At 35.6% G+C, this 15151-nt stretch overlaps 1 protein-coding gene and 1 non-coding gene across 2 annotated transcripts; one reads left to right on the top strand and one right to left on the bottom strand.

Moving 5' to 3' along the window:
• Positions 1–6034: 6034 nt before the first annotated feature.
• Positions 6035–6107, top strand: Trnat-ggu (transfer RNA threonine (anticodon GGU)). Its single transcript has one exon. It is a non-coding gene; the product is annotated as a tRNA-Thr (tRNA).
• A 3106-nt stretch (positions 6108–9213) lies between these two features.
• On the bottom strand, positions 9214–12560 carry LOC133199192 (uncharacterized). The gene is made up of 3 exons (XM_061335040.1): positions 12158–12560; positions 9709–9929; positions 9214–9261 (listed from the first exon to the last, which is right to left on the bottom strand). Exons 1-3 carry the CDS (start codon positions 12558–12560, stop codon positions 9214–9216), a joined length of 672 nt encoding a protein of 223 aa, XP_061191024.1.
• Positions 12561–15151: the final 2591 nt, after the last annotated feature.

Raw genomic sequence — 15151 nt, 5'->3', positions numbered from 1 at the left:
ACTGGAGTACTTATCAGACTATAGCAGGTTTAAGAATGGTTTGATGAAAGAGCAGGACATTGGAAATATTGACGAAATACCAGAACATAAAAGGCTAAATAAATTAAAATTGTTAAATCATGGACTTAAGAGTGATTCTATTGACACGTGTTTTATTTAGTTGAGATTTGTGGCCATTAGGCATAATATTTAATTTTCTTTTGATTTTTTCACTTTCTGACTTGTAATAAAATATTTACAGTAAAACTTATTTTGTGTGTTATACCTAGAAATAATTATCATATTTTTTTTTTACGTATTATAGACTAATGTTCTGTTTATTTTCAATTTGAGGAGATCATAGAACTTACTGAAAAGGAAATCGTTCTCTTGTGTCCATGTATTGCTTTAATATTCTGATCAAAAACTATATGTCCCGGAAATTCACGAAATTCATTTTATAAGTATGTACCATTATATTGGTCTTCAGAATTTGAACCACAGGGACATAGCGTCATTTTTGAAAGGGGAGCCAGAAAAAAAAATCCATTTTTCTTGAAAAAAAAATGACAAGCTAATCAAAATAATGGAGGTGTTCAAGGCGAGGACAATCCTCCGCTCCGAGAAAATGCATGTCTCAATTCTAAAGTTCATGGAAACTTTTTTTTCCAAAAACTGTATTGTCCATATCATCTTTAAAACATTTGTTTCCCTAATTTTATTGAATAATTTATTGTTAAATAATTCACTTTCCCCTCATGTTTTAAGGTATGTGAATAGGAAAGGGGGGGGGGGGCTTCACGCATTATTCAACTCTCTCTCCAGTTTACAGTTAGGCCTAAAACTGAACGCGTTTTTTAAAATTCTTTTATAAAAACTGAACGTGTTAACCACTACGCTACAAAATCTACTTGTCTTAGGTGTATGTCAGTGTGATTTAAATGAAAGAGTTTGTTGAAGCGTATAATTTTTTTCAGATATGTTCGATTTTTATGTAGAATGGGTTCAGGCTTCATTTTTTTTTTTTTTTTTTTTTTTTTGAAACGTGAAATAGATTTTACATTTACTTTTCCGTCATATAAACAAACGTTAATAAAGATGGAGACTTGACCCATTCATATTCAAAAATCATTCATATGGCTCTAATAAACCCTATTTTTCACTAAGTAATGGTCAACTTTAAAATCAAATCATCAATTAATAAGTCGTTCAATAAAATAAATGAATCAAATGTGTTGAAGATAACATCACTGAGAACATAATTTTACAAAAAATATAACTTTTCTGTGAACTTTGAATATTGAGAAATGTATTGTTTCAGAGTGGGGGATTGTCCTCGCCTTGTACGCCCTCTTTCTTTTCAGACTCGAAAATCCTATTTCGGGGGTGGGGTTATAGGTTTTCCAACTTCTTTCAGAAGCAGATTTTATTCGTACATTACCACACTATCCTGATTTGATTATTATGCAACAAAAAATTGGGGTACCAACCAGCCTTTCAATGAACATTTTCGAAAGTAACTAGTAAAGTTGGTATACCTGAACCACGATTTTTTTTAACAAGGAACAGTATATATTTAGGTCAGGCACTCAATGTCGGGGTCAAGCAAGAGAAATGTAAGTTGGAAATGTGGGTTTTCCTGTCATATCCCCCCCCCCCATTTAATCAAATTTACTAAAGGTTTCTGTTTCTTGATATACACCTAATTCCCACCCCATTCCCAGTGATCGAGAGAGAAGAGTTAGCTTTCAAGGAGTATGAACACAGATTTGAAATTTATAATTTTCAAACTTTTCGGTAGAATATTATGGCTTACATATACCAAGAGCATTTCTGACTGATTTATTATAACCTGTTTAGAAGTTTCTTTAATTTGAAAATTATAAAAAATACGAATTTCGGGCATCTTCAACTGTTATTTATCTTTTCACTCTAAGAAATTTATTGCTAATTTGAGAATGGCCAATACTTCACGTAATTTGTAAAGAACAATATAGAATTACAAAAAGAGTATTGTCTTAAATCCAGTTATTTAAAAATTGTTTTCTAAATTCCATGAATAATTTCTAGTCATATGTTCCTTGTTTAAAGATCCAGATGTACAGTTAATATTTTTTGCTCAGATTTTTTAATCAAACTAAATGAATATAGTTATCTAACTTTTCTTCTGTGTAGCACCTAAAAATTAATAATGAATTTTACTTTCGTAATGAATTCACGATTTTAATCATTAGCTTCATTAAGTACAATTCACGTGATTTACCTATTACAGACTATTGCCTTTGAAACAAAGGGTCACCATAGCTAAGCTATATAGCACAATATACATGTAGCCGCTACAATCTTGATGGCAGTTTTTTTTTCATTCTCTACCCGTTAATTTGCCGAAACTACGCATATCTTAGCTATAAATATTCATTTATTTTAAAATTTTTATTTTTATCTCTTTTGAAGCGATCTATGCATTGCGTATCAAGGAGAGTTTCTTTCGGTTATGTCATACAGACTTTTTTCTACTCTTAAGAAGTAGCATATATCTAGATTTTTTTCTCGGGGAAGGGGGAGGCGTACAGAGCGCATTTAATGCATATATGTTTGCGTGGACCATGAGGTACACGCAAAAAATATATAAGCGGGGTTAAACCGGAACCCATGGGCTTACGCCAGGCTACGCATGCGCAAGAATGCCAAAGAGTTCGCCTCTAAGACAACTTGCCCTTAGAACAATTCCCCCTTTACGAATTAGAATATGTCAATCGTTGGCAAACCTCGCTCTAAAATCTGTACATCGTATTTATGTATTCTTTGGCATTACCAAGATCCGAATTTCTCTTATATCCGTATATACAAACTAATTTCTATGGTACAAGCATTTTAAATAAGTAGGAAGAACTTATATAGATAGCTTAACAGCTTGAACGTGTTGAATTAAAAACTTAACTCAGCTACATGTATTAGGTTTTAAAGATAATCTTTAACATGTTTACTGGCATTAGATTTGTGCATCAAGGTTCGCAAAATAATTTGATAGACAGCAATCCAAATATGGCTTGATAAAGGTCTGCAGCTACGTTTTTCCATGTGGGGGAGAGGGAGAAACATAAAACAAATTCTGTGTAATTAATACTGATCTGTGCTACACAAGTACCATCTTTCTAATGATAGAATATCTTCCGTATAAATCTAGTACAGATGTCAAGTGTCAGTCGTTATGGGATACATGTATCGAAATAGCCCGATTTTTTAAATGACAAACTATAGGCCATACAATTAAGGAATAACTGTCTAATTTTTTGGTTTCATGAAGTGATCAATCGATTGGCTTGCGTGATAAATTTAAAATTATCACGCAAGCCAATCGATTGATCATCGTCATGAAACCAAAAAATCTGACAGTTATTCCTTATATTTACATGCTCTTGATTCTGCAAATTCACGTGCTACAAGCCCCGCTTCTGTCTCTGTCTGTCCCGCCCCGCATGTGATTTTTTTTTTCACCACGCCTATCGATGAACCAGTAGATTTATGTAGAAATAAAGTATTTTTACTATTTGAAATTTTATCTCGGACAAAGACATTGAAAATGTAAATATTCGGGGATAAAATTAAACAATAAATGCAAATCAAAACTTATAAAATTATAACATAAGATGAGTGAGCCCTCCTCCCCCACACACTACGGGGACATTTTGAACCTTTCTCTTCATTGATTAAAATATCCCCGTAATATAAGGAGATAAATATTCTCTTATGCATACTCCCTTTCATGACTTTTTATGCATACTATGTTACTTTAGAAGATGGTCCAAAAATGGCATACCCGTACGTTCGCCGGAATCTTCCGATGATATCAAAGTGAAATCTTTCATGTTACGTGTGGGTGGTTGAGGCCAAGGGCCAGGGTTGTGAAGGTACACGGAAGAAAGCAATAAGCAAAACTCTATCTAAAGAGCAGAAAGGACAGAAATTGAAGTACTTATTTTATTGAAAATACTAGACATAAAAATATCTTTATTAGAGAAAAAAAACTCTCTCTCTCTTCCTCTTTCTGCAAAAATAAAAGGGTTTCCAACACCAGGAACCTCCCCCCTCCCAGGATCCGCCAATGGTGTTAAAAATTCAACCATTACGGTACCTGCACGCTTAAGCCTCTTTTAATTCTGTTGTTAATTTTAAAGGCCACAATTGTGATAGATACCTTGATCAACATTTCATTCTCATATCATTTCAAGTTTTTTTTTTTATCATTACAGCCTAATCAAACAGACTTAAATAACGATGAAAATTACAAGATACATGTAAAAAAAAAATTAATTACACCTTTGTAAAATCGCTAAATATAAAATTTTTCTTTGAATTTCGTTTAGAAACACATGCATATGGTCCACGTATTGCAGTCCTTTTTTAAAGGACAGCAACAACTTGTCTATTTTATAGGCAATTAGTGTCGTTTTTATATGGGTGGTGATGGGTGGGAAGAAGACGAAAAGTCTTTGAGTAAAATAAGTCAACTGGTCAACTTTCGACTAGAATATTTTAAATAAACTAACATAGCAGGATTTGACTATGCTGCATAAAAGGGGGGGGGGGCTTTTCAAACCAAATCAGTAATAAAAATTATTTGCGGGAAAAATGGGAGGAGGATGGTTGGAGTAAATTTCATGAACTGTTGCTATTGCACTCCAAGAATTCTGCTTGAATTGACCCCGTTCTCTAGAAATTAATTTTATATCACTTTTAAAGATATTTTAGCAGAATGCACAGTGGATATATTAGCCCCGTGCTTAAAAGATTTCAATCACCTGTGGTAGTTGATTTAATAATGATTTTCGAAAGTATGAAAATAAATCTAATAAAATCTTGCATTTCAGAGGTTTACAAGTACAGATTTTTTTTTTTATTTTGGATTAACTTTAGTGAAGTGGATATAATTTTTTTATCCTCCTTCATCGGGCACACACCAACAGAGGGGAAGGAGGGGGGGGGGCTGCCCCCCACTTTTTTCCAAACATAACTATTTTCTATTGAAAATGTTTATTGCAAGGCCGGTTGCCCCCCCCCCCATACACTTTTTGTTGCAGTATAGTGAAATAAGGCTAAGTTATAGTGTATGAAAAAAATTGATACTGAAAGAAGTTCGATCCTACCCCCACCCCCCTTCACCCTCCCCCCACCCCCACGAAATACGATAGCATAAAAGAAAAAAAGTGTTACATGTACAAACCAGGCCGAACTTTGCTGTTAATTATAGGGTCTAAAAATTACATGATATATAATGCGGTATTCCTTTAAATTATAAACCATACGACACTATTCATAAGGTGTCAGTCATGTTTCTTTCACTTTTGTTCGAAAATTACCAGAATGATTGTAATTTTTTTTTAGAATTTACCGTAGAAAAGGGGCCCCTGGCCATAGTTTTGGGGCTTTATCCTTTATATTTGACAAACACAATTCAGTAGCCTTGAAATATCCTTCTCAAAACATGAAATGAATAAGTTATGGTGGTTATGTATGTTTACACAAAACCAATAACCAATTCACAGGTACAAAATTTAAACTACGCAATACTTATATCGAAAAATACATATTTACGCATCTCTAAAGTGGGTCCTCTAATGTATAATATATCCATACATGTAAATATATACGGGTCCCTTAATGTATATATATTGCACATGTCCCCTTAATGTATACAAAATGGTTATTAAATATTAGGGGGACACGTAAAAATATATATCTTTCAAAACTTGTTTTTTGCTGATTCTCTTTGTAAAACACTAAGAATTGGCCTTAGTTAAATAGATTTTAGCAATCAAAGCATTAATAAATAAAAGAAGAAAGAATATACAAAATGCCCCCTTAAGGTAGAATAATATTCCTGGTACCCTTTATGTAGAAAGCAGATATATATATATATATATATATATATATATATATATATATATATATATATATATATATATATATATATATATATATATATATATATATAATTTCTGATTTATTTATGTCACCGGGTTCACAGGTGCGTGAAAGTCAGTCAATATATCGGGTCTCAATAGCTCAGTGGTTAGAGCGCTGGCACGGTACGCCAGAGGCCCTGGGTTCGAGTCCCGGTTGAGACTTGATTTTTCACCACCTGTGACACATGTCACAGGGTCATCGTTAAAGAATATAACGCTGGATTCGGATTTATGAAGTTTTAATGAGGATAACAAAGAAATGAAACCTAGAAATATAGAAAACACACTCACAACACACACACATTAACAAGAGACAAATACAACACATTAAACAAAGTTACAAATTACACAACATGAAAATTCACGTCGCTGCCAATAAAGATAAATTACGTATTATCGAAATTGGTTTAATAAGTATTTACATCATTAGAAATAAATCTTACCAGGTATCCAGTATTATAAAATATGAAACATAATTATCACGGCATCGTGAAAGTCGATGACTTCAAAAGTAACATGAAAGTTTGGACGTCTTACACCGTAAAGGTAGAAATCTTATAGTTATTTGATTTGGCGGGATAAGCGCTTATGTAGTGCACGAAGTTAGTATACATGCATATTAATTATCAAATAGTGGTCTGTCATTGGTCCACTGGTCGTATTCGTATACCTGGTCAGTTTGAAAACTAAAAATAGAAATATCACATGACAAAACAAAACATTCACACATGGCACTCATTCACACAGAAGGCGCTATGTTTGATTAGCAATGCGCGCTAATCAAATATAATTTATTAACAAAATATTTAATTAAATATCAACTGTGACATTTATTTAATTTTTTTTTTTTTAAGTAAATGAATAGATCGACAAATCGATTTCACAGTTTAACAAAATTCGGATTAATTCGTTTAAAATTATAATGAAAATGCCCTGAATCTATTACTGATCTTTTTCTAAATCATTTTCATTTTCGCAAAATGAAACTCAATTGTTATTTTTCGGTGCCATTTTACTCATTGATAGCAGTCAAGTTCCTACTTCCGAGCATGTTGGAGCCCGGCCAATGATCGTTGATTGTTTATGAAAATAACATTGTTTATACATGTAATTAAATGAAGAGAGATAAAGGTGCAAAAATAGATTGAAGAATAATTTTCTATCATTATTTTTAATAAGCTAGTGGTGTATATCGTTGTGTGTGTGTGTGTGGGGGGGGGGGGGATTAGGCTTGCGCAACTTACGAATCTTTTTAAAAATGCTATCAAGCTCATATTAACTATGAGTATGCCATTTAACTTTTTAACTCCAACCCCACCCACATCACCTCATCCTCTAATAATCACAACCGGAAATCCTGGAACTGACACTAAGTTAATTCATGCATGTGAACTGTAACTCATTTCATCAGCCTGTTTTTTAAGTAAATAATCAAAAATGTTCAATGCTGGGATTGAAAAAAAAGGTTTATTGTGTCAATTAAAATAATTATTATTTAATAACCATATATGCAAGACAGAAGTCCTTTTGAGTTTTTGTTTGAAAAGATTTTGTGGAATATTGCTTAACATGCAATCTATGGAGATAACTAACTCCTTATAACGAGGTAACTAACTACTTAGATAGCTGAGATAACTACTTCGTTATAACGAGAAAACTAACTTGTTATAACGAGGTAAATACTCGTTATAACGAGATAACTAATCGTTATTACGAGATAATTATGTCGTTATAACGAGTTAATATTTTTTTACCTTGTAAAAATGAGCCTGTCCGGCTCTCGTAATTTTCCAAGTAAACGTATAAGAAGTGTTGCTGTGTTTTTATTCCTGTTATGTGGGTCACGATTATAAGTGAAATACATGTACAGGTGTTCATTTATCCTTGTCTTATTGTCCTACAATCAGCGCAGGACTGATTTTATTCCACAAAAACTTGTTTTAAAAGGTCTTACTCAGGGAAACAATAAGAGTTGTCCCTATATTTCTTTTCAGTTTTATCCATAATTGATAATGTTCGAATTCCCCAGACTCTCAGTAAAGCATAATTCGATGCCTATTGGAATAGTATGATTTTCTTCCACTCGTGTAACTTAATGTCCTTAAACCACCTGAGCCCTCCATCTTATTAATACATAACACAGAAAGAAAAGGTTATGTTGCACTTTGCCACCACTGTGACTTTATTAATTATCCCAAATTTAGATTACATATAATTACGTAGATCACATTAAATGGTTATGTAATAATAACCTTATTAAAAATTGATATACAATTATAAATATTTGATTATCTACCTAATTAATATTTTAATTCAATATTAATCAATAATTCCCATTAATTATCTAATTAATGATGTGATTACATAATTTCCAAAACATCTATTCCTTGTGGTCTGAAACCGCCATGTACTTGATTAAATCCAATTAATCAAGTTCAGACCCCAAGGAGAAAAGAAAAACAGCGCCATAAAAAAGAAATGAAAGTGGCAAAGTGCAGATACACCCAATAAGACCAACCTTTGCAGAGAAAGACATATGCTCTGCAAACCTTAGCCTAATCTCAAAAAATGCAACTACTATTCATGGTAGGTGAGGATACACATATGCCCAACCCAAAACATACATGCTATGTATACTTCACAAGTTTAAAAGAAAATGTCAACTTAACTTTAAAGGTAGAACCTGTATGGTAGGAATAAACATATGTCCCACCTTGATGCAATGTTATCAGGAAATATACATATGTTCCTGATGAATTCGATTTTGTATTAATTACCCAAATGAAATCAAAATATAGTAACCCTAACTATAGGTAAGATAAGTAGGAATAAACATATGTCCCACCTAGTTTCAACGTTATCAGGAAATATACATATGTTCCTGAGCTCACACTGTTGAATGTCCACATACCAATCACCAATGTAACAGGCACTATTAAGTTCTCCATTCGCTTGCTCACTCGATCGAGCCTGTCCAACTAGACATTAACAAATAGCCTATATTGTTCTTAGGAAGGGTTAATTGGCCTAATATAACTTTTGAATGCATCTGATTTCCATCGACCTAAGAGTCTTATTTTGCTGTCGCTCATGCCAAAATCCGCGCAATGAGATGCCATGCCTATCCGGAAAGAATGACTTATTATTCTACTCATGTCCATGTTTGCAAATGAGAGACAGTTTTTAAGTATTGTGGAAAATTTACACCTAGTAACTGGAATATTTGGCACATAGCAAAAGAGTGGCCCCTTTTGTATCCCTCTTAAGCTTAAGTAACTTTTGAGGCATTGAACTGGACAATGGTTTTTGCTACTTGCTGAATGAATTGTAAGAAAAAATGGTTTACTCATGTGATGTTTGTATGTAATAAATTTGATAATAATTTTGTCTTGTTCCATACAAATCTGATTGATGTGAAGTAAATTCTTATTGGTTACTTTCTGGTAAGATGTTATTTCTCCAACCCTTAAAAACCCGTAGAAAGCCAACAAAAACATTGCTTTGAACATGGCCGATTCAAATGCATTAGAAACTGTAAATGGTAAAACGTCGCATATTTGATGTAAAATGTTTTGGTAATAGGTATCCTAACATCTTGTGAAGGTTTCAGTTTGCGGGTTGATAACAGTAATTTTTGTATTAAAAAGGATGAGCATGGATCCACCAAATTGTTAAGCTTATGAATGTAACTAATAGCTGAGAGGCAAGATGTAATGGTCGATGCAGCGTAGTCCCTCGAAAAGAGGTATGCAACATAATATACAAATATATGTTGTTTAACTGGAAGTTCAACCAAAAACCCATATTTCTTTGCAAAGTTTTGAAAAACTGTCCATGCATGGGAGTATGAAGCTGTTGAGGAACTTGTGAGACTGGAATCCAGGAGTCTCTGGATGTCACTTGTTAATTCGGAAATTTTGGAAGTGGAGGCACGTTGACTGGGTATCTGTTGGCCCATGGCGCCAGTTGTAAGAACTGATTTACCTTAGAACGAGAAAGACAATCACATAGTAAATTTTCTTTTGAAGTCAAATGCTTTGCTCTGAAATAAATGTTATATTGTAAGCATGTCAATACTAGTTTTCGCAAAAGAAACATGATATGTTTATCTTTAGACGTTTGCTTATTAATGACATGAACCAATGCTTGATTGTCAGTGTTAAACAAAATGCACTTATTTGTCATAAATTTAGACCAGACTTGTACTGCCAGGACAATGGGATACAATTCTAAGACTGCTATGTTTTGGTACTGCCAACTAGTATTCCATTCTCCTTTAAACCACTGACTACCAAAAACTGCAGCATATCCAATGACACCTGAGGCATCAGTATATAACTTTAATTCACTTGAACTTATCCATTTATCAGGGAGAAACATTGAAGAACCATTGAAATGGCAAAGAAAATCCAACCAAACATTCATATCCTCCTTAACTTCTTTTGTCATCCTAATTCTGTAAAAGTGCTTTTTGATTCCAATGGTCAAATCGATGAGTCTTCTTAAAAAGGCTCTGCCTGGCAATACCACATTACAAGCAAAATTCAGTAAACCTATAATTGACTGCAGTTCTTTTAATGTTAACTTAGTTTGTTCCAAAGCAAATTGAATTTTCTTGACACACTTGAAAATTTTGTCCTTTGGAAGTCTACATTCCATTTTAATTGAATCCAATTCATAACCCAGATAGGTTATCACCTGTTTGGGACCACATGTTTTTTTCAAGTGAAATAGGCACCCCAATATCTGTACACATAGCCAAAAAAGTTTTGAGCTTGTAAACACATTGTGTCGGCGATTTGTCCACAATAATAAAGTCATCCAACACATGTGTAATGCAAGATATACCCAATTTATTTTGTGCAATCCATTGCAAAGCTGTTGAGAATCGTTCGAATATTTTACAAGATGAACTTAGACCAAACTGCAGACAGGTATCAAAATAGTATTTGCTTTCCCATTTAAACCCGACAAACTTAAACTGTGTATGGTGTAGATTAATTATTCTAAATGCCGACTTAATGTCTGTTTTACAACAGAATGCACTTTCCCCACACTGTTTTATAAAATGAATCGCATCTAAAATTGATGAGTATTGAACAAATGACTCATCCGGTGGTATGCCATCATTGACAGATTGGTTTTCTGGGTATGATAAATGATGAATCATTCTATATTCACCCGGCTCTTTCTTTTCAACTAAACCTAATGGTGAACATTGTAAATTAGGAATTGGCTTACTTTCAAAAGGGCCCTGGATTCTACCAGCCAAAATTTCTTTTTGTATTTTTTGACCAATAATTTCAGGTTTTGCAAGAGCAGAATTCAAATTCTTAGACTCTATTCCCGGACATTCTCCTTCGAATCCTAAACAGAACCCATTTGAAAAACCATCAATTAAATATTTAGTTTCATATTCATCATAACCAGATAACCAGTGAGCAAGTCTATTTACTTTGATTGGAGTTGGGCCCTTGCTTGGCAGTAGAGTTTGTTTTTGTTTGGGTAGACTGTTTATTTGTGTTGCCTGTTTGGTTTTGATATTTTTGCATGACACGAAAGGGGTGCTTAGTTGGTTTTGTACAGTGAATAAATGGGTGAACCCCTGCACAGTTATAGCATCTATGCTGAAAACTACAGGACATTCCTGCCTGACAGTGTTTACCTGAATAATATTGGAAGCAGGGACCCTTGGGAATTGATCTATACTGTAGGTCTTTACTACCTTTGCTTGGTTTCATTGTCTGGGTTGTTGTCAGTCTGGCATTGACATACAACTCCATGTGGACACCCCCCCAGGCAACTTGTCCCTGAGCCACGAGCATTCTAAAGTCTATATCATACCCTTTCCAATTGCCCTTTGCATCTGCTATCTCCCTGACTGCTTCTAAATGCTTTGCTAGTTTTGCCTGTTGATCAGTGTATTTCATGCAATAAATTGCAGAAAATTTGTTCCATGCAGTAAGCCAGTCATGCATGGAGGAGACAGATGCGTCATTTGACGAATCATTCTCCACCTGGTGGATAAGTCAACTTACCAGGACTGTCGCCATCCTCAACTTGTAAAGAAAACTTACCTTTCATCTGCTTATCTTTTGAAAGAAGTTTTATGAAGTCAACATACTGGTTTGACCATATTTTGGACTTGAGTTGGTCCGACACCCTAGCATGTATTGGGACTGCTGTACTAACAAAACCACTGGGACTCTTACCTGCTATTTTTTCAGTATGGTTAATTACCAAGGCTTCAACAGATTGTTGAATAGCTTGGTCATTGGGTGTACTTGGGGCAGTCGATTCTGACCCACAAATAACAGAATTAGTTAAGCTTGGATCATTATTGACAGAAGCCACCGAAGTATCATTACTAATACTCCCCTGACTAGTGGCTGTGGTGCTGCTGGTCGCATTACTTATTAGCGTTGTCAACTCCTCTCTGATTGTAGCAGTGACCCGCTCAGTTACTTGTCTGGTAAAGGTTTCCAGGACATCAGGGGATAGGGGCGTAGCTGTCGCGACCGCTTCCATATTTGTTGATACCCGTCGTCTCTTGTTTTGTTGAGAGGCAGGAGTTGGCACTGTCCGAGATTTGCGAGATATTCTCTTTGGTGGCATGATTATATTTGTTGAATAGGTAACTGAAAGTTCAATAAACTGCATTTGGTTAGTGTACATATTCCTAGAAATTGTTCTCTTCTATTGATCACTGTATCGTTTTCTGATAAGTTTTGAAAAATTGTGGGTTCCTCAATTTTGCGGATTCACAACACCTGTGTGTTAACTGGAAACGTTTATTCAACGACACAAAACATAAGTCGTACATCATTCAGATCATTCGTACATATACACATTCGTATAATATCATTACATCTCCCTTCTTTTGAGTAAAACAAGTATGCGAATAAAAAAATGCAAAAAATCTGAGAAGATATTTCTTTGAGTGAACAGAACCATTTTCTCATTTAAACAGATACAATAACTTTGGGTTTCACAACTCTACCATAACGAGTAATATAAGGGGTGGGGTTACAGGTAACAGGGAATTCATGTTTAGCCTCAGTAGCTGGCTCGGAGATCGGTTGAACAGAATGGGGACTAGCTGGACTAGGGGGCGAAGTAGAAGGTTCTGTGAGACTGACGATATTGGAGTCTGATGTATCAGGCTCAAATTTTTCTTATGAGTGGATCAGGTGTCTGTATATGACCTGTATATGATCTGTCTCCCTCTTCTTTGGTGACTATTCCTTGCTTCCATAGTTTCCCTTCTTGGTACCCTATACTGTCTCCTACTGAAAGGGGTGGTAGAGGCTTAGCACTACGATCGAAGTATTCTTTCTGGCTCTCTTTCTCTGCTTCCATCAATTCCCTAACCCTGACTGGCACCTTTGGTTTTAGTTCATCCGAAACTACTGGAAGTATAGACCTCAACTTCCTGCACATTAATAGCTGGGCGGGTGAGTAGCCAAAGTTCAAAGGTGTTGTCCTGTATTCTAGTAGTCCTAGATTATAATCTTTCCCAACTGTCTTGCTCTTATCCAAGATTCTTTTGGCAATCTGTACTGTCTTCTCCGCAAATCCATTGGACTGTGGATACGTTGGACTGGAAGTGACATGGTTAAATTCATACTCCTGAGCAAATATGGAGAAATCCTGGCTTGCGTATTGTGGACCATTATCCGATACAACTTTTCGTGGAATACCAAGACTACAAAACATCTTCTTCATTTTTTCTATAACAGCTTGACTGGTTGTCTTGTGTAGTTTCTCTATTTCAAAGTATCTGCTGTAATAATCAACCACTAACAGGTACTCCTGGTTGTTCCATGTGAACAAATCTGTAGCTATGGCATCCCATGGGTAGTCTGGAATATCATGGCTGATCAGTGGCTCCTTTCGGTTTGAGTTCCTCCTCTCTAAGCAAACTCCACATTCCAGAACCATGTTCGTAATGTCTGCCTGCCGACATCCTGGGCCAAAATGTAATGTCTCTAGCTCTCCTCAAGCATTTTTCCACACCCATGTGGCCGATATGTACAGCTTCCATCATCTGGCGTCTTAAGTCTCTTGGTATGATTATCTTGTGTCCCTTAAATATGATGCCATCTATCTCTATCAAATCATCCCTATGGTTCCAATATTCTAGTGCTTGGGATGGGCATTTTTTGCGTTTTTCAGGCCAACCATCATGTATTATGTTTATAAGTATCTTCATCTGTGGATCAGCTTGGGTTGCTAATCTGACTTCCTCTAATCTTCTATCATTCATCCGAGTACTGGACATCACTGTATGTACATGAAGATCCATGCCTGCTGTTAGCTGTGGGTAAGTATCTGGCAGAAGCTTGCGTGAAAGGGTATCCGCAATTGGTATGTCTTTGCCTGGGATGTGTGTCAACTTCTGATCATATGCCTGCAGTTGCAAAAGCATCCTTTGTAACCTTGCTGGGGCCTGTGCGAGTGGCTTTGTGTGAATGGCAACTAGGGGTTTATGGTCTGTATGGACCTGGACTTCCCTACCATACAGGTACTGGTGAAATTTCTTGCAGCCAAATAGGATGGACAACATCTCTTTCTCTATCTGGGCGTACTTGATTTCTGCTGGCGTAAGTGACTTCGAAGCAAATGCAACTGGTTTGCCATTCTGCAAAAGTGTAGCTCCGAGTCCAAACTGCGATGCATCAGTCTCTAATACTACTGGTTTTCCTGGGTCAAAGTATGTAAGCAGAGGTCCTGGTGTTCTAGTTATTAGGTCCTTGACCTTCTGGAATGCCTGGGCCTGTGGTGCATCCCATACAAATTCAGTGTCTTTCAGCAGCAACTGACGTAACGGACTGGTGATGTTAGCAAGATTTGGTGCAAACTTTGAGAGGTAAGTGATCATACCCATGATAGTCTGAAGCTCTGACTTGTTGGAGGGGGGCTCCATATCCCTGATGGCAGCTACCTTAGAGGGGTCCGGCTTCAATCCATCTGCTGAGAGGATGTGGCCAAAATACTCAACTTCCTGAACTCCAACTTGTAATTTCTCCTTGTTCATCTTGATGCCCACACTCCTGCATCTATCTAACACCTTGATTAAGTTGTCATTGTGCTCTTGTGGTGTCCTGCCATAAACCAATATGTCATCAACGATGGCAGCAACTCCTGGCATTCCTTCGAAGCATTCGTCTATCTTCTGCTGGAAGATGTCTTGCGAGTTCTTCAAG

The sequence above is a fragment of the Saccostrea echinata genome, unplaced genomic scaffold (assembly GCF_033153115.1).
Source record: "Saccostrea echinata isolate AGI-Se365-2 ecotype Australia unplaced genomic scaffold, CSIRO_AGI_Sech_v1 ptg000033l, whole genome shotgun sequence".
In the NCBI taxonomy this organism is placed as follows: domain Eukaryota; kingdom Metazoa; phylum Mollusca; class Bivalvia; order Ostreida; family Ostreidae; genus Saccostrea; species Saccostrea echinata.
This window is presented reverse-complemented; position numbering and strand designations above follow the sequence as displayed.